We start from the raw sequence: 19982 nt of genomic DNA on the forward strand, positions 1-19982 counted from the left end.
GTATATAAATATCCATTATGAATTTAAGAGAAAATTGACACAAGAGTGTCAGGGTGTGGAAGTATATAATCCCGATACAAACCAAAAGTTGTAAAAATATCACGGTTAAGGGTAAAGTATGAGCCTTAATGGAGACTTCTTTCTTCTTACTTTTCTGATTGATATAAAAATGATTTATTAGATACAATCACATAACGGGGTAGGACTAGATAAGTTTTTTACTTCTTCCTACTCCCTTGAACATAATAACTGTGTTGAATGAAGATTGATTTCTTTCTTTTTACTTTTTTTAATCTACCTTATTTTCTGTCAAATTATTACTGTATATATGTTTTATGTTCAATAAACAAACAAACAAACAAACAAACAATATCGTGACCGCAAAATATGGTTCTTTCTATTTATAGATTTTCCCTTAATCGTCTTCAAATAAAGCTTTCTAAATCTGCATATGTGCCGTCAAGATGATGAAGGAGTCGCATCCTGGCCGAGCCATCTTGGTCTGGGTGACTCCGGAGGCAGCTGACGGGTGAGCAAGAACGCAGCTTGGGTGGACGTCGAAGCAAAAGCTCGTTCATGGACACCGACCGCCGGGAGGCTTTGAGGATCGGTTGGGAAGCTCGTTCATCCGGGAGGAACTCGGAGTCGAGCCGCTGCTCCTCCACGCCGAGAAGAGCCAGATGAGGTGGCTTGGGCATCTGGTTCGGGTGCTTCCTGGACGTCTCCCTGGTGAGGGGTTCCCAGCATGTCCCACCGGCACGAGAAGAATTCAGGAAGCAGTTGTCTTCCACATCTTTCAGCAAGAAAAAAAGAAACACAATCGACGGTCATTGATAAAGAAGATAGCAGCAAAAAAATCAATACATTTTATGTGTGGATCCAGATGTATCGATATGTACAGAGATAGAGAGAGAGATGGTGGCGAATGAGCGAGGTATGCTGGTGTCACAGTTAGATGTGAACTTGCGCACTGTTTCTCGAGTTTGCTTTTGTCACTCTTCAGAGCCTGACATAACAGACAATTGGCTGCAGCTCGTGAATGCCACTGGGTATTATCACATTAGGTAACCTTATTCGGGCCGCAAAAAGTAGGCCAAGCCTCGGTCTACTTTGCTGTTGCTCTGTTGTCGCAGCACATTGTGCCCCTGCGGCAGATTTTACAAGCTTCACCATGAAGACGTGAGCACGGGTCGTCCGGGTGTGAGGGCAAAATGAGAAAAGGTGCACAAATGAACACATGCTAGCGTAGATTTTTTTTTCGGCGAAAAACGCCTTACTATACATGGTCGGGGTTTTTTCGACCAAAAACGCCTTACATCTGGTTCGGGTGCTTCCTGGACGTCTCCCTGGTGAGGGGTTCCCAGCATGTCCCACCGGCAGGAGAAGAATTCAGGAAGCAGTTGTCTTCCACATCTTTCAGCAAGAAAAAAAGAAACACAATCGACGGTCATTGATAAAGAAGATAGCAGCAAAAAAATCAATAAATTTTATGTGTGGATCCAGATGTATCGATATGTACAGAGATAGAGAGAGAGATGGTGACGAATGAGCGAGGTATGCTGGTGTCACAGTTAGATGTGAACTTGCGCACTGTTTCTCGAGTTTGCTTTTGTCACTCTGTTTTGTCAGAGCCTGACATAACAGACAATTGGCCTTCAGCTCGTGAATGCCACTGGGTATTATCACATTAGGTAACCTTATTCGGGCCGCAAAAAGTAGGCCAAGCCTCGGTCTACTTTGCCGCTGCTCTGTTGTCGCAGCGCGTTGTGCCCCTGCGGCAGATTTTACAAGCTTCACCATGAAGACGTGAGCACGGGTCGTCCGGGTGTGAGGGCAAAATGAGAAAAGGTGCACAAATGAACAAATGCTAGCGTAGATTCTGCCCTCCTTTCTGCGATGGGCTAACTATGTCAGCCACCCTGTTGCCCTTTTGCAACGACTTTGCTCCCGGTCTATTTCGGGGTGGAAATCGGCTCCTACGGGGGGGACGCGATGTAACCTGGCCTTCTCGGTCAACTTTCGCAAGCATCTCCAAACTGGAAATCTGTTGGCACCCGGCGGGTTGTTTTCGTAACGAGAATTTGCGGGCGCTTGCCATCTCCCCGTCTTGCTTATGGCTTGTGTAACACCCCTTTGTTGCCCAGTGCTGCTGAGGTGAGACTCCTCTGAATAAAGATACGCTCTGTATAGACGAGAAAATACCCCGCGTCATGTATATTGGAGAACATCAAGCGTGAAATCAAACACCCAAGTAAATGCGTACTAAGCATGACGTAAACATGACAAATACGATGCTAACCCTCGAACCACACTTGGTATTCACTGTGACGCGGTGGTGACATGGCAACAAGAGAAGCTCATTTTCGCCGAAGCCGCTCAGTACAATCGGTGTGACAGTAACACCGCAGTAATCCTGATTTCAATTACCGTAGTTTTTTTCCCATGTAAAAACGCCTTACTATACATGTTCGCTTTTTTTGTCTAGAAACGCTTTACTATACATGGTCGTTTTTTTGTTTGTTTTTTTAATCAAAATGGGGACGTCGCTGTACTTTGTGCATTTTGTCAGACTTAAACGTTTTAAAAGTCTCAAGGTGAGACTGCATCACTGCACGGTTCGCCTATTGCTGCTTTAAGCGAGTTGTGAAATTCATCTCTGGTGAAAATATATCCCATCATTGGTCCTTTGTGTCGCAGCAAGATGAAGCTCGCCCCTTCGCTATTTGCCAGCCCGTTCATCAGCTGATGTAAGCCTCGCTGCTTCCTCTTTTGCTTTTGTTTGTTTAAAGCGCGAGTTTAGTTTACAGCTCGAAGCAAGTCACCTCGCAGCCCTCTTGTAAATTCTTTGGCTGACGTGTTTCTCGGATTCTGCGGGTTTATTTCGGGTCGAAGAAACAAGTCGGCCGTTCCATTCGGGAACTTGAATGTCAAGAATTTCAACTGAAACTCGCCGAACTTCTTGACTGACTTCAGTTTCTTCTCTTAGCGGGTTCATTGGCTTGAGTTCACGACAGACTTGCCTCGTTACGCATTAGAAAAACATTGCAGGCTCATGTCGATGAAGCATTATGTAAATGTGATGAAGTCTTGTTGAATTAGTCCATAACTACAGAATGTACTTTTTTTTTCTGGTCTTGTGTCCACAATGTTGACACACCTAAGAGAATGGCATGCGAAAGACTCGCAACCATTTAAAAAAAAAAAAAGCCTGATGCAAGGCCGCCTTCAAAAGTAGAACTCCGAGTGTTACATTTCTTTCGTAAGGCAAGCAGACCTGTGATGTAATCGACTTCCTGTTGTGTAAAGCCAACAGTCACTGTGACCCTGAAGATTTCGGTTCTTCAGAAAGCCCTGCTGTGTTCTTTCAATGTAGAAATTGCTACTGAGCCCTGCAATGGTTGTTCTGGAACTGCATGTTATTATTTCAAAATATCCCACTAATAGGACATACAAAAGAGATGGCAAACAGATTTTTTTTTCTTTTTTCGGATTAACAAATCCTTAGGTCCTGTCGTGTGACTGAAAAGCCGATATGAAGATATCAAGCTGGCCAAACAATGACGGGAATGGGGCCCAAAGTTTGCCTCACGACAAACGTAAACATGTTTGCTTGCTCAGGCGGTTGACTTATGTGACATGAGACCGTCAGGGGAGTGCCTTGTCGTTCAAAGCGCATACATCATCCTTTCGCAACAAAACAGGTCCGTTGAGCCGTTTGACACCGAGTCACAATACTTCGCTTACTAATTGTCGCTTGCTGCCTAGCGGCCAGCAACGAGTCAAGTTGGCGTTTCAAATCAAAATTGGCAGTCATGATGAAAAATGACGCTGCCGTAGAGGTTTCAACTTAACACACAACGTTTTATTTTGTGGTGTTTTTTTCTTCTTTTTTTTTTTAAATCGTGATTGTAATTTGCAGTGATGCAGAAGTGCATCCTGAGAAGTGTTTCGAGTTGCTTGAGTAGCGTCGTTTACCTGCCCACCTTTACCATACGTGTTGTGTGTGTGTGGGGGCGGGGGGTGTCTACACTAAGCGTCAGCATGGGCAAAATAACGTTTCATTTGAAGAGCGTTACAGTCGAGCCTCGTTACAACATACCTGGAGGGACAACTGCGACGCTTAACACACAGAACGTCATACAGTCTGAAACATGTCAACTGCAAAAAACGTGTATGTACATTATGAAGAAAAAAAAAATCATTTTCGAAGACATGAAACAAACACCTGCAGTGCTCCGACTCCATCTCTGACAACATACAGTCAGCAAAGGCTACCTGCCATAGGCAAGCGCCAGTGCCGCCGCCATCTGGTACTCGGCTTTCCTCCCGCAAAACCAAAAACATGCACAGAGCAGGGATGCTTGTTTGCCTACGTGCGCTCCGTGCTTGGCTGGCAACCAGTTCAGGTTACCCCCTCGTCAAAACCCCCACGCCCCCACACACACGTATAGGCTCCAGCATGCCCACGGTCATTGATCAGATCAGATCATGCTGGGGTGTCATGGGATGGATATTTTTCTTTAAGACATGAAAAAATATCTCTTTTTTTTTTTTCAATTCTGCTAGAGCAACTCTTTCCCGCTACCGATAATTGTGCACAGCTCATTCATGCTTTCGAGAGAGACATTTCAGATTCTCGACCGAGCGTTGCAGTGGCGTAACATTGCTTCACGATGACGCGTTTATCCGGCGGTGGGAGGAGTCGATGAGGTCAGATGACGGCGGCATCTGCTATTTGCGGCGACAGTCGGGAGCACAGGCGGTGGACGCGGGGGGGGGGGGGCTTACGAGAGAGGTCGTTTGGTTGGAAGGCGGTCCCAGAGCGTCCAATTTGTACCTCAACGGGGCCCGGTTGGTTCATGCGAGGAGAGACCGTCCCGAGCTGAAGTCCGTGCTACAAATAAGCCGCAGCGCTCTTCCAAGTGGGGCAGAGTCAAGAACGACCCGTACGGCCGATCATATTAAGTCACATAACCGAGCCGACAGCATCTGCATCGAGCGCGTAGGGGCCGGAGAGCACCGAATTCCCATCGCAGGTACAACTATTTCCATGATTATTATTATTATTATTGGTGTTGTTTAAGTCAGCAATGCATGTTGTTATTTTAGTTTTTAATCGATTCTTCGATTTTGTGGACGCACTAATAGTTTCCAAATGTATCCGAGTCAGAGAAGTGCCAAATGCGCTGGCGTGGTCTGACTTTAGGTGAGAAGGATGTGACGGGAGGGGGGGGGGTCTGCTTTGGCGTGAGCTGAACGGCTGCGGTCTGTTCGCGTCTGGACTGACCCCGGCGGGCGATCGGCGTGTTCCCGTCACAAGTGGGTCGGTCGTCCTTTTGGCGGATGACCGGAATTTCAGTCTATTTTTAAGGACGGAGGAGAGCGAGCGCTTTCTGTTGACGGGTTAAGCGAAATGAAAATGTAGGTCAAAGTCATGCAGGCTAATTTAACATTAAAAAAAAAAAAAAAAAAAAGAACTGTTACGCCACAACGCCGGCTTAGTGTCGGGTAACATCAGGCATGAGCACATATCGATCACATATTACGGTACGCCTTGCTCCACTTTCCGTGGGAGTAGTGTAATAGAGTTACATAATATCGTGTTGTAATGGCTGTTGCGTAAGCGTTCAAATCCCTCCGTTGTGTCTCTATCGCCACTAGGTTGCACTGTTGCTGCTCTTTGACATCAACGCAATGTTTGAGGAGGTATCCCGGGAGATGAGGATGCAGCGGGATGGAGCGAACCTCCAGCCACTGAAATCCTCGGGAGAAGGAGAAGGAGTCATTCGGTCCTACCCAGACGATCGCATGTCCGTCCTGACCTCCGGCAACCTGTTGGCTCGCTCCCTGCTGGGGCGCACCGCCACCGTCAAGCGCAAAGAAAGTCCCTCGTCCAGCATCCGGCGCAAGCGGGAGTTCATCCCGCTGGAGAAGAAGGACGAAGGCTACTGGGACAAGAGGAAAAAGAACAACGAGGCGGCCAAGCGCTCGCGGGAAAAGCGCCGCGTGAACGACATGGTCTTGGAGAGTCGCGTGCTGGCCCTGCTGGAGGAGAACGCTCGCCTCAGGGCCGAGCTGTTGGCTCTCAAGTTCCGATTCGGTTTGGTCAAAGACCCTTCCGACGCGCCCATCCTGCCCCTCTCCGCGGCTCCTCCGCACACCCCTCCGAGTGCGACTCCCCACTATTATCTCCTCAACTCCTCATCGGCGCACGGCGACATCCGGCCGAGCGGGCGGGGCTGCGGAGACGGTGGCAACCTGTCCGAAGATTCCGGGTTTTCCACTCCAGGAGGGTCCGGTGTCGGAAGCCCGGTCGACTTCGAAGACCGGCTCAGTGACCATGAGAAATCCTCCCCGCGCAGAGCGGAGGAGACGACCTCGGACCCCTACCCGTCCTCTGCCGATGCCCCCCACCATAGGGTGGACCACGCCGAGGCTATGAAGAACCTCCCCCATAAACTGCGTTTCAAAACACCCGGGAACAGTGAGGCCAGCGATGCGACGGGCGATCCCAACAGCACTCGACGCAGCCCGGCACCTCCCGCGGCAGAGGTCCCGCGAGAGAGCCCCGATGGCCCGGAACTGATGAGGGGCCAAATAGGAGAGGGGCACCCGGGCCCCTGGCTTCCTCTGCAGGGCGACGGAGGCAGGAGGGGAAGACAGTCGCCCCAGTATGTCCCCTCGCCCCCAAACTTCAGCCTGCAGCCTCCTGCTCAAGGACACGCAGAGGTCAAGTCTCAGCGCGAGAACAACTACCTGAAGTCTCAGCTCAGCTCTTTGAGCGAGGAAGTGGCTCAGCTGAAGAAACTTTTCACCGAGCAGCTCATGGCCAACGTCAACTAGGAAGCCCTCCTCCTTCAGGAAATCTTTCTGAAAGATCACCGTTGACTCTTTGAACTGAAACCTCGAACAATTTTTGGGTTTTTTTTTTTTTGTTGTTCAAAGACTGCATTAGTTTGTCATAACTGCCGAGCTCTATCCCTCCTGTAGTCTGCTGTTTAGGTTGCACACCCCGGACATGGAGCTTCTTTTTCTGCGTCAGATGGACAATGAATGCTCTCCCGCTATTCGCGGTCATTTGGGGAATAGCAAAAAATTGCCACAAGAAGGCTGCAAAGTAATACTTTAATGACTTGAATAGGTACGGTTTTTTTTTTTTGAAGAAAATAACAGAGGGCAGTGCCCCCAAACCCCCTACCCAAAAAAAAAAAAAAATTCACAAATGCTGACCCACGAGATGTGCGGAAGTTCACTGTACTTTCATTTGGATTCTCCGATGCACTGTGACAACTCAAGACTGCAGATAACACGGCACCGTCTCAACATTTTCGGCAAGCAAGAGTTTGTCGTCGCGACCTCATAAGATTGCAAAAGCTTTGCGCTGTTGAGACAAGTCAGCTCAATCACTGGAAACCGATAGCAGATAGCAGGTACACGCAAGATCGAGGTAAACTCAGACAAACACGAGACTCGAGTTTCCTTCGGTGTGTTAACTGACGTTTATCGACGCACTACGTGTTTATTCTCAAGCAAAGCAGTCGAACACTGTTACCGTCTGTTGTTTGTCAACTTCTCTATTCAAGTTGAAATGTTGTCTGTATATTTTTATTTCAACTCAAATAAACATTTGATAAAGTCACGACGATCGTATGACGGTTCATGTTCACGTCTCAGTCAATCGAGTCCATCCAAATATCACCCAGTGCGAAAATATGAAATGCAAATCACAAAGTCCAACACAAAACTGACCATCTCTGGGATCTAGTATGAATATTAATATTCGTTTGCGACTCTGAAAACACCCGTTTCTCGTCTCACTCACAGAGTCAATTGGTTGGGTTCCTTACATTTTCGTTTTGTTGTCCGCCAGGGGGCGGCAAAGACAGCAGCATTGAGGGTCACTGTCGAGTCAAATTCGTTTTCATCATGCAAATAAGGCACGATCCTTTTGTTCTTGTTCCACTTAATCCACCCCAATATTTGTGTAAGCCAAACCAGGTAAATTCATCCACGTTATGTCGAGTTTATCCTCCCTCAGGGTCGGTTGCTGACCTGGAGCTGAAGGCCGTCCCTAGCTGACTTTGGGGGTGAAGTGTGGTACGCCCTCAAAGAACATGACCTGCTCAACATGGGTGTAACAACGATTTTCTCACACGTTTGAGAGTTCTATTTTTAAAATAAAATGCATAATCTTGCGGTGGAACGGAAAGGTAAGGAGGCCGCCGATACGCGACAGATGCTGCAGGTGTGGAGCAGGAAGGAGAAAGGAATGCGATTTAATGAAGCCGCTGCATTATGTTACTACTCCCATCTACGTAATTCTCACAACCCCCTCTTTCCCCCAATCTGTTGCCCCCACCACCACCACCACCCTTTTTTTTTTTCAGTCAAAGGATAAAGCCTGTTGCTAGGCAGGCAATGCGACAGTTGCCATGGGAACGCTTGCAGACAGAACTGGGGAGGGGGGGGGGAGCTGCTCGGGTGGGGATAAGGATGGGGTGGAAAAAAAAAAAAGAAAGGAAGGATGTTGAGACAGAGAATGTGTGTTTTTATGGGGGAGGGGCATCCATGTGCACACGCGGCCAATGCTTGGGCTCCTTCGGTGCTATTTGTCTCCTTCATCCGCGGAGGGAAAACAAAGAGTGACATTCCAGATCGTCCCTTTTTGAAATCCAAATTTAAATACGCTTAAGTCTCTAAATCAAACGTGCGGATGATACTGGTTGAATGTCACATTTAGTGAGGCTCACCCTTGCGCATGCGTACCCGTTTCTAATTTGCAAAACTCGCGCATAGAATATCTTGCGTGGACAAACAATACCTCAAGCTAGTTTTTACGGTCATCGGATTAAACGAAAGGTAGAGCCGAAGTATGATGCAGCTAGAATTGAAGTAGAGATCAATACTCGAGTTGGGTTGGGAATACGAGAGGAAGCAAAGGGTGCCGGTAGAAAGCCCATGCGAGCAGATGAAACTCCACTAAAGGAAGACCACAGTCGAGATTTGAATTTGCCAATTTTCAAAACTAGATGAGGCTGCCCAGGTGAGCCCCATTCCGTGAAAATGACTAAAGAAGGATGTTTTTATGCATAATATGTGAAATGGTCCAATGCCTCGCAAAAAGGAAAACATGAAGAAAAAAAAAATCAGCACGGTGAGGAAGACGAAGCTCCATTGAAAAAAAAAAAAGACGCTGTCGGTGGGCGGATGTTTTTTCTTTTTAAATGACCGCGCCATCGGCAAGTAGCTATTGGATGAACGTTTTGGGCGGCAATCATGGGGAGTGCAATGGGCGAGAAGGGTATAAAATGTGTGGAGTCTTAACTGACAGTTTCCTGCCATTGTTTCGTCAGAAGAACTGTTGCCTTCCGCGGTGGAAGACAACAAACCATCCCAGGCTGCAAAAAAAAAAATTTAAAAAAAAAATACCACTGAAGTTATGACGGCTGTAACGCTACTTTGAGAAAAACTCGTCACCTGCGACAACATCCTGATCTCCTTAAAAGGAAGGTCTTTTGGGGCGTGGGTGACAGTACTGTATAACCTCCACTCTCATCACAGCATTCACACCTGGCGGGAAGACGCGCGCACACACCGGCATGCAAACTGCAGCCTTCGCATTGTGCAATTCAAATATGGTCTGCGTTAACAAAGCACTTTGTTCTCAACCCAATATGCTGCGCCGGTCACGTTTGATAGCCGCTCAACTATTTGGGCCGCCCGACAGTTCCGGCTCCTCAGTGACACAAAGTCGACTTGTTGCACCACGGCGAAGCAGTTTCACTCTCATCGTTTCCACACGCCGAGTCTGCCAGCATGCGCATTGCCGCTTGCAATCAAGCTGAATCACGACACGAGCTTCAATAGCAGCTGGGTTTTTCGACGCTACGCGGGGCAAGATGAACACCGGAGAAAAACGCGAAACGTAGGCCTGCTCTGATGAACCCTGGAACGGTCGGTCTAGGCTTTGAGATGTCAACGTTCTATTCACCTCTGCCAAACGCAACCGGATGAGACAAAAACACGACATAAAAGCATGCCAATGTGGAGTTGTTGAATCCATATTTCTGTCATGATAATTAAATGTAAATCAAGTCCCCGAATCTGTGCAGATTGCTGAAATTGTATTTGGCCTGTTGTCAGAGTCGGCTGCGGCAGGTTTTGCGCTGACCTCTCAGCCCCTTTAGAGGACAGAGAAAATACCGAGGGCCAGGGAGCTGATTGGGTCAAGATCCAGTCCCATTGCCAATATGCTTTAAGTTACATCAGCCGCCAATATCGATTCAGACCGGCTGAACTGTGATTGGACAAAAGAAAACAAAAAGGCAAATAATGACGGAGGGGTTTTTCGCAGCTGGTTCTTGTGGAGTCACCTGAAGTCATGTTTGGAACGGTTGTTCAAAACAAACACTTTTGCGGCTGTGTATGCGCGCGCGTTGCCCTCCGTTGCCGCAATCACTCCGCCTTTTCTGATTCGCGGCCCAATTTTACATCCTCAGTCAGTCTGGACCGACAGCGTTTGACGTCTGGAGCCACGCCCCCTTCATCATCCCGGCCCCGCCCCTCCGGTTCCCTCCTGCAATGGGATTCGAAGGGGCGGGGTAGAGGGGAGGGGGCAGAATTCGGAGAGCAACAAAAAACGTGACTAGGCACCCAAAGCGTCCTGTTATGCAACAACTGACCTACTAACATACATTTGGACGCCGAGAGAGAAGGGGAAATTGGGAGAGGGAGGAATTGGAGCAAACATGACACGAGCAAGCCACTGAGATCGAGATCCACTGTGCTCGCGCGCCTCCTTGAGAACGCGCACTGAACGGAGAAGCTGCTGGAGTTTGGCTAAATTGGCGGAGTGTTTTGGAGGATGAGACGACATCAGACACCACGCCGATCGGTGCCCGCTGTGGATTCTCTCACGCAAGCCACTGAGTGAGTTTGTTGGTGATTTTCGGTCATTTCTCCATCTCAACGACTGGTTCGTCACATTAAAAGGGACCTTGGGAGCAATTCTCGTTGTCAACGATGTGAGGGTCTGCGCGTGAGAGAAAAGACCTCGACTTTTGTTTTTTTTGGGGCGGGGGGGCACCGCTTCTATTTGGGGCATTATTTTACAATGAGTGTGTCATTCATCATTTGGATCCTTGATCAGCTCTGTTTCGTCTCTACACTCGCATCCACAACACACGTGGTTCGGTAGCGTGCATATAATTACACGACTATTCTGGGGATAACATGAATACATTATTATTATTATTATTATTGTCGCTGTTATTATCGCAATTATTACAATGGCCGCGATTATTATTAGCATGATCGTGATTATCATTCCCCTCTTCACTCTTCCTCTCCTTCAAGATGTGTTCGATGTTGCCGAAATTTGAGCGGTGACCTATTTGGACTAGTTGTGGGTTAGTAGGCTAGTCCGTGCAGACGAGCGGAGCGCTGGGCTCGGCGGACACACTTCTGCGTGTCACGTGTAGCCGCTTCTTTGGAAAGGTTAACGCGGCTGTGCGGTCCTCCGGCTTAACCCTTCAGTCCCCGCCCAAGAAGCCGCAAACACAAACCGAGAAGAGGCGAAGTCAGACGCGATCGAGGCGCGAGTGCCTCGCGTTGACGTCAGGATCGTGATATTCCTCATTAAAATGGGAGCCCCCCCCCCCCTTCGCCCCCTTCATGAAATAGACAGATAGAAGACTGGTGGTGTTAACCGGCTTGGGTGACTGCAACTGCTGCAAGGTGAGGTGGAGAACATCTGGATCAAATGTGGGTCAGACGAGGGTCAGTGATCACATTGCAGCGTTTATATGCGTAGCGATTGTTTATTTTGGATGCATTGTAGCCGAACTCGGGATCCAGCTAAATATGCATGAATGTGATTTGAAGACAGTACAACAAAGAAGGCACGCCGGTCGAAGTACAACCACGACCACTAATGATGGGCAAACAAAAACTAAACCGTTTCATTCCGTTTTAAGATTCAAGATGGAGTCAAACGGATTGAAAACAGTGGGCAAAGCTATTACAAGCTTTTTTTTTGTTTTGGAGGAAACTGCATAGCACGTGCTTGTGGTTACCCCACTTGCCCTTGCGGCTTTTTCGTAACGGCATGCTGAAATCATCTTCCAACGTAGAGCCGTCATACATCGTGTGTAATATAATGTGCGGTGAATGTAAATTTTATTTCAGGGTGGAAGCAATGTCGGCACATCGAAATCCGCACATCGAAGTACAGAAATGCAAGTGAAGTAATCGATCCAAACCAATTTCTAGAAATGGGGTTATTACGCAATCGGGGGGAAACCGTCGGTCTGTGCCGTGTGCGTCCGTATTGTGTGACGAGGACACCGCCGGTCGGGCGGCGTACAGCGGCTATAAATGTAGGTCACATCACTCCTGTGGGAGGTGGCGGCGGTGAGGTGAGGCACAAAACCAAAGGCCTGGTAGCGCACCGCTGTCAGAACCACAGCATACAATACTCACCAGTCATAACAACAGAAATGGACATTTGCTCATAAAAAAGCCTCATGAGCACATGAAAAAAATTAAAGTCCAAACTTTGACTAAAAGTCGACCGTAACGACACTGAAGCCCAGTTGGAACGTTGTTTAGTTATCCACATTATCAGTAGAGGCCACTTCAAAAAGTATGAGGCAAGTTGATTGTCTGGGTTTGCGGGCACATGATGAGTGTGGTGCTTTGTTATTGCGTTGCGGTTGTTGCTGCAAGCGCAGGCGAATTACAGCGTTTAGTAGGCCAAGGGAGCACATGTGACTGGCCAAACACATGGACTGAGTCACTCAGCTTTTTTTTCCCTTTTCCAGTGAGAGAGGGCTGATACGGCTGCGTGTTCTTGGAACAAGGATCCAGTTTCGATAGGACTCCACCTTGCTGGCAGGCTTTCTTGAGCCCCCGCCCTCAATCCCTCCATGTTTTTTTTTTTTTTTTTTTGAAGTGGACAAAGTCTGCACCCAGATTTGGAATTCACACCGACCCCACCCGTGGCATCACCCCCACAACTTCACGTCACGTGCCATATAGCGAACCCCCCACCCCCCCCCCCCCCCAGGACGAGGGGGGACCGTTTCATCATTCCCCTTCTTTTGAGCCATGTGCCTCTTATTTTTGGCCGGCTCCTATTTCCTGAAATGCTCCGCGGCAACACGTGCCGGGGGTTGAACTCAATCCACTGTTTCCAGCGAGCGGTGCCACATTTAGAGTCTTGCAGTTTGGGGCTCGGTGGTTTGCGTTGAACGAGCGCAACTTGGATGCTTTTATCATTCCACAAGTGCCAGAGAGAGCCGGCACGACACGTGACGTGTATGAGAAATTGGAAGGAGTGATCTAGGTCACGGCCATCGTACAGTACTTAGATCAGCAGATCAGGTTTGCCTGCTGGAACCTAATCTCTCTTTGTACAGTTGAGTCATAAATCCCAGTTACTCATGCAAGTTAAATAGCTGCATTCATTTGTCTGTTCAAAAAAAAAAAAAAAAAAAGGGCGAGTGAGAGAAAAGCAAAGGAGGAGGGTGAGCTGCAACTCAGACGAGTAAAAGACGCTCACCAACTTGGCTCACCTAAGAAGGGAGATGGGGGGGGAGGGGCAATGCTGACGAATCATCTGCTTTTGATCACGTCACCCGATGTTGATTGTTGGGGGCTTTGACATCGGATGTGACACCACTCCCCCCCCCCCACCCCCACTTTTTGTCAAGGGTGACACGTTCCTTGCGTCAATGCAATATCTACGTTGTTGCAGTCACTCCTGCTATCAAGCGGCCATCTCATCCTTTGTTGCACTTGTCTTGCTTTGATTCATTTCTTTGTCTGCACACACTTGCTTCCTCCTCTCCACCGTGCTGCAATTTTACACATTCTCTCTCTCTCTATTTTTATTTTTTTCTCAAGTCTCCCATCCCGTTTTGTCTTTCTTCTGATCTCTGGCTGCTCTCTCAGGGGTTACATCTCGCTGCAGTTCTGGTGACCTAGATTCTGTACAGTGGAGGCAAATGGACTTTCTGGGTCAGTGGGGCACACTGCGAAACGTGCGTCTTTTCCCAATCGGTCTCACCGCTGCCAGCAAGCCGTGCGAGCACATAACCGGTTTTGTCCTCGTCTGGCTTTGAAGTTGAACAATGATTCTTTGAAACGGCGGAAAATATGCACAGCGGATGAGGTTAACATTTCAGTGCGTTGTATACTTGTAGCGTTACATCATGGGGTCGGTTTATTTGGGGAAAATCACAATGTAAGAGATACATTTAGTTCGTATCATGCAATTGCTTTTAAGACGGTCTAATACGAATACAATGTCACAGAGAAGAGCAGATGTGGATTAATACCTACGGCGGCCCTTAAACTTGATCAGGTGTTACACGAATACTCCTTCCCGTCGACTTAAGTCAACATGTGCAAAAGTTAATCGTTGGGACTGGAAGTGGTCATGAACGAAGCGAACTGATTTCCCCTCCACAGACTGGCAGCTTGGTCTTTTGTGTTTCATCTCTGATGCAGACGTCATGAAAACACAGAGCGCCTTCATGTTGTAGCAAACGTGATCAAGCTTTGTCAGTCCTGCCTCTGACCCTCATTCTTTCTTTCAAAGGGATCCTTGGCCTATATGTATCAATAATTCCGAGCTCACTTCCCCCCAAACACACACACACACACACACACACACTTAGGCCTCAAAATCTCATGCCCCGGTCTCGGCCTCTTTTTTCCTTGACCTGCACTGGCCGGTTGCCTTTGTCTGCCTTATCTGCTCTCCCTGCATCACTGATTTGGCATGGAGTTGTTTTGGTGAAGAATGCTGCCACATTCCTCTGAGGCTGAATGCACAGGGGGTGGTATGGGGGGGGGGGGGGGGGGGCTGTTTTCAAAAGTGTTTACACATGGGGGAATTCTCACTGGAAAAGGCTAGCGGGGCTGCTCCTGCCTCATCCACAAAGACCCCCGAACGACTTTTGACCCACTTATACCTTTAATTTGAACTTCCAGCCTCTGATGCAGTGGTTTGCCGCCGGCTCGACTTGTGCAGATCCCAAAAAGCTCACGTGGGTGACGAGATAAAAACGGGACCCTAAGCCTTGCGGTGAACCCAGTGACCACATTACATCATCGGCTAAGGGTTAAGGGTCATTGGCTTGCAGACATTGCAGATCAATAGCGGAGCACAGAGGTCAGACGGTATCGTCAGACCTCCTCTCGTTGGTTGCCATGGGACCCGACATGCAAAAGCTAACATGCCTTTTGTCACTGCACGCACGCGACAGAAAAACGGGACGAGGGATTGAAGACGATGTCATTTTCGCTCTTGGATGCAAATCTGTCGGGAGTTGCGCAAAATGATCATGTCTTTTGTTGCGGTTTGTTTTGATCTCTTCAGCTTTTAATCTTGACGGCGACGAGAGAGGGAGAGAACAGAGAAGGCGGGAAAACGAGCGAGAGTCGCCAAGAGAGCGGCACGCCGAAGTCGACTGGCTGACGGACTTGCTGCCGTTTGCGTGCAGATCTGCGGGTAGGTACAACGTTTCCTGATTGACTCAATGTGCCATATTGTGGAAAACAAAAGAAAAAACGATCCACTTGGAACTAAATAACATATTTTCTTTGATTCAATTCCAGCTTCAGCGTCTCAGTCAGGAATTGGAGCTCGAGTACCTGCGGCAACAAGTCGATCAATGAGGCTGTGAGCTGCTCTTTTTGGCTCATTTGGACATTTGATCTGCCTCCGGTCTGAGCTGCACTTCCTGTAACTAGACCGATCGAGATCTTCGAGGAGCTTTGAAAGGGGCGAGCGACATCATCTTTATCTGCGACCCGTTGTTTTTGTTCAGTCTCCCGTTCAAACTGGCTCCTACCAGACAAGAATGGAAAATCTGACTTCAGTCCTCAAAAACTCAGGAGGTAGCATCACCCGCCTGGAGACCTTCGCCGGCTATGAGGAGTCCATGCCGTCTCTCCAAGGGACGCCGCCTCGCATAGGCCGGATCCTCAAACCCAAACCCAACATGAGCTGCAGGCGAAAACGCGAATTCATTTCCGATGAGAAGAAAGACGCCTCCTATTGGGAGAAACGGCGCAAGAACAACGAGGCGGCCAAGCGCTCGCGTGAGAAGCGGCGTCTGAATGACATGGTTTTGGAGAACCGGGTCATCGCACTGAACGACGAAAATGTGAGGCTCAAGACGGAGCTGCTCCAGTTGAAGCTGCGCTTTGGCCTGATAAGCACCGCCTCTTACATCGAAAAGAGCCAACAGATTGAGGGAAGCAACGGCGCAGGAAACGGAGGCTCCTCTTCGTCGTCATCCTCTCAGTACTACTCCAGCGGCTACTCCAGCGGCTCGCAGGTGATGATGAACTCCGATTCCTCCGAAACCGAGCAGTGCGGCCTCGGCGAGGGCCACAGGCAGATGGCCAAGTACTCGCCCCGGGGTTCCCTGTCCGACATGTCGGACGGCTCGTCCAGAGACAGCCCGGAGCCCGTTCCCTTTGAGATCAAGCAAGAAGGCGACGGGCTGGAGATGGACATCGCCGACGGCACCACCGCCACCCGGATGATGTTTAACATCCATCGAGGTCTGGCCTCTGTCCCCGCTCACCATCAGCTCCAGCAGAATTCGCAGGAGACGGAGGCGGCCTATCAGCGGCAGCATCGTCACCGGCAATCACCCCGCCAGGAGCCCGTTTCCACCGTCGGCGGCCAGGTTGCCCCTCAGCCACCGGCCGCCCAGAGGAGCGTCATTCTCTTTTGTCCCGTCGACAGCTTGACACGGAGCCAAGATAGCGACGGGCACAAGCAAAGCCAAAGCGGCAGCCGGCCGTGCGCCGGCCGACAGCCGCGGCCCTTCGCGGAGACCTGCGCCGAGCCTCTCGCTGGGGTGGCGAAACAGCCCGGGAGGAAAACGCCAGACTCCCCCCTGTACGAGCTCTCGGGCAGCCGCGACGAAGACGGACAAGGACGAGGGTACGCGACTTGCCCGTCTCCCCGGCAGGGGTCTCGTTTGCCCAGAGAGTTTATCCACGAACACGCGGAGGAAGTCATCCAATGCCAGCTGTACGGCCACCAGCCTCCTCCTTCGTACCTCAGCGGCCAAGACGAGGAGCCGCCCGTTCTGAGCTTTGAGGGCGAGTTCCCCAACGACGCTTATTACCAAGGCCGATCAAGCTCCTCCGGCAAAGACACGTCATCCAGCGACGGAGATCCGCGAAGCTCCGACAAGGAGGCGTCCACGGACGAGGACGAGTCCCCGTCCTCGTCCTGCTCCGACAACTATCGCGGCCGACTTCTCAACGGCGTCCACGAGCCCGCCTCGCCTCAACCCTCATGGCAGAGCCGGGACCCCCGCGGGGAGGTGAAGGCCACGGCGTTGCCCCACAAACTCCGGCTCAAACATCGGGCCATTAGCTCCGGAGGCCGTTGCTCGGGCCAAGAGTCCCCGACAACACCCCCCTCGGCCACGCCGCCCCCGCTCCCCCAGCACCCGTACTTATCCCTCTCACCGCAACAGAGCATTCAGAGAGAGAACCCGTCCGAGGCCGTGAAATCGGCATTGGAAGGAGGGGACGGCGCGAGGAAACATCAGGGCAAAAAGGAGACGGGCGGACGACGGAATAAGAGACGAGATTAGTTGACTTTGCGTTTGGTCACGGCAAAGCATCCATCATTTTCTTTCTCCTCTGTCACTCTCCTGCCATAATGCCTTCTTCGCCTCCGATCACCCCTTCCGATTCCCCTCGGCGCCTATTTTACACCCCCTAACCTCAAAGTCACCAAAAAAGGACTTTGTGACTTTGTGACATGTAGGACTGTATCATACTTGTATATGTTGTACAGATGTGTCATTTCGTACATTCTCTCCATACCAACAGAAGCACTTTTTTTTTTTTTTTTAAACAAAAATGAGATGAGAGGGGGAATGGAACTCTGCGTTTTTCTCTTCAGCTGCACATTCATTTCACAAACGGCACATTTGAATGCAAAAAAAAAAGAAGAGAATGTAAAACAATCGGTCTCCATAAATTGGCCGCATAGCCGACTGCAGACGAGCGCGTCGGGCTGTTTTTCTGCCTTCATTCAAACGCAAGACGAGCATCCTCTCGGGGACGTTCCCTTGACCAAAGAAACCGTCAGCCCCTCGGATACAAAATTTGAGTTCCATGCCTCTTCCCGGACCCTACCTCGATGATCTCTATTCTCTCCCCGAGTTCACAAAAGATCAGCATCACCTTTATTTTCTCAGCACTTATTTTGTATATGACTGTGATATATGAATATATGTATCTATTCTAAATCTCTATTTTACCATAAATTGAATACAAAATGCGGCATGCCTGCCATGACAAAGGATTTTGAAATGAGCGTCCTTCAAGGAATCCGAATGAAACGACCGTACAATGATAAACGCCTCTCTCTTGATTGTTAAGCTTTCGCATAATCACATTGTAATGACCCGTTTACACCGAAAAAAAGAAAAAAAAAAGGGCTGTCCGGTTTGGAGAACCAGCAGCACTGAATGGAGAACGTTTTGTTTAATGGGGCGAGTGCGTCATGAAGACGCTTGGAATTGTATTATTTTTCCTACATGTGGTGGATCTCACTAACTGCAGGCTAATGGATTAGAGCGTTAGCAACCGTATCTGTCGTCACTGGCCCAATGTATTTATTTCCCTCCTCTCCGCTTGCCCGACACTGTATAAAAAAGCCCACGTGAACATAGACATAAGTTGTACAGATAGGGAGGAACCGAGACCCACCGCGGTCACGACTTTGGACTGCGATGTCGGCATTTGATGCGCGGGGTTCGAGTCGACGATGTGCCGAGTTGTACAAACGCGCTAACTGCGCTCTCATTGTCACGAAAGCAGCTGTAATGAGCAACGATGAACATCGGGGTTCCAACTTGGCCAAAGAACGGTTTGCCTCATCAAAATTTCGATGAACACAATTTCCGTGAGCCATCCGCCTCCAATATCCAGTTCTCAATGTAGCGCTAGCGCTCAAGTGAGTATGCGTGTAGCCTGCGCTGGGTTCCAAGTTAAACGGAAGTATATGTACCATGTTTGGCTTTTTGACACTTGTGTATAAATGTAAAGTTCCCTCACCCTTGAACAACGCTGCCATGTTTATTTCATCGGTTTTGTATCTTTTTTTTTTCTCCCTCCCCCCCGTCACGGTGTTGTTCTGTTCCCCGTACTGTGGCGTTTTTCCCTCTCGACCCCGATGACATGTTTTCGACTCATACCAATTCCCCGCCCGCCCTCTTTTTCAGTGTGTATTAATCGGTAACGTTTGTGGTTTTGCTGACGGTTTGATGAAAAAGACGAGTAGACAAAAGGAAACGGGCACACGTGGTGGTATTTTGAGATAGGTGGCAGTTGCTGGTCATTACCGTCTCTTCCTTTTGACATGAAACATGGACGGAACAACACGAATGGAGATGGGAGCATTTCAAGATGGAAAAAGAAATATTAAAAAAAAAATAAGAAGAAGAAGAAGGTTAAACCAATCGAATGTCTTAACGTTATTTTTATTTTGTTCCATTCGCAAACATTTCTATCATCTCTGGAAAATCTCCAAAACGACAGCTGTAAAGCCATCCTTCACCAGATGATGAATGACAAATATAATCGTGGTGACCGTTGTGCAGAGAAATAAAAAGGCTTGTGTTGGTACTGAGCGGCACTTTGCGTTTTCTGTTATCATGATCACCCCTTTTCCTCTTTCCAATCAGCGCTGCCCCCGAATGACTTGAACAGGTCTTCCCCAAACATTTTGAGCAGTCGTCACTTGGAGCGGAGCAGGTGACAAGCAAAACAACTGAAGAGGGCGAGTCATGCCGGTGGGATGTGCACAAAGATGGGCAGCGCCCGAGTGAACCTCTTGGCTCCGGGCTGCCAACGTCCAAATGCAGAAACACCCCCGCCCCAACTTAAAAATAAAGATATTTCTTCTTATGATCACTCACATACAAGATTGAATG

The 19982-nt window shown here is 49.0% G+C and overlaps 2 protein-coding genes across 4 annotated transcripts; both read left to right on the forward strand.

Moving 5' to 3' along the window:
* Positions 1–4741: 4741 nt before the first annotated feature.
* Positions 4742–7639, forward strand: nfil3-6 (nuclear factor, interleukin 3 regulated, member 6). Of its 3 annotated transcripts, none has more exons than XM_086133733.1 (2): positions 4742–5036; positions 5662–7639. In XM_086133733.1, the coding sequence occupies exon 2, from the start codon at positions 5695–5697 to the stop codon at positions 6841–6843; it is 1149 nt and encodes a 382-aa protein (XP_085989859.1). In that variant the 5' UTR covers positions 4742–5036; positions 5662–5694; the 3' UTR covers positions 6844–7639. The 3 variants fall into 3 exon arrangements, with proteins under 3 accessions (XP_085989859.1, XP_085989860.1, XP_085989861.1); XM_086133734.1 differs by lacking the exon at positions 4742–5036 and adding an exon at positions 5043–5421; XM_086133735.1 differs by lacking the exon at positions 4742–5036 and adding an exon at positions 5043–5319.
* A 3041-nt stretch (positions 7640–10680) lies between these two features.
* On the forward strand, positions 10681–19674 carry LOC147192326 (uncharacterized). The gene is made up of 3 exons (XM_086133437.1): positions 10681–10929; positions 15386–15517; positions 15625–19674. The coding sequence occupies exon 3, from the start codon at positions 15870–15872 to the stop codon at positions 17628–17630; it is 1761 nt and encodes a 586-aa protein (XP_085989563.1). The 5' UTR covers positions 10681–10929; positions 15386–15517; positions 15625–15869; the 3' UTR covers positions 17631–19674.
* The last annotated feature ends 308 nt before the right edge of the window (positions 19675–19982 follow it).

This window comes from Hippocampus guttulatus, chromosome 16, assembly GCF_054856545.1.
Source record: "Hippocampus guttulatus isolate MCC_2025c chromosome 16, RoL_Hgut_1.0, whole genome shotgun sequence".
NCBI lineage: Eukaryota > Metazoa > Chordata > Actinopteri > Syngnathiformes > Syngnathidae > Hippocampus > Hippocampus guttulatus.

Excerpts from the sequence above, each read along its gene's own strand:
- nfil3-6 (XM_086133733.1), top strand. The coding sequence starts at position 5,695 with ATGTTTGAGGAGGTATCCCGGGAGATGAGGATGCAGCGGGATGGAGCG.
- LOC147192326 (XM_086133437.1), top strand. The coding sequence starts at position 15,870 with ATGGAAAATCTGACTTCAGTCCTCAAAAACTCAGGAGGTAGCATCACC.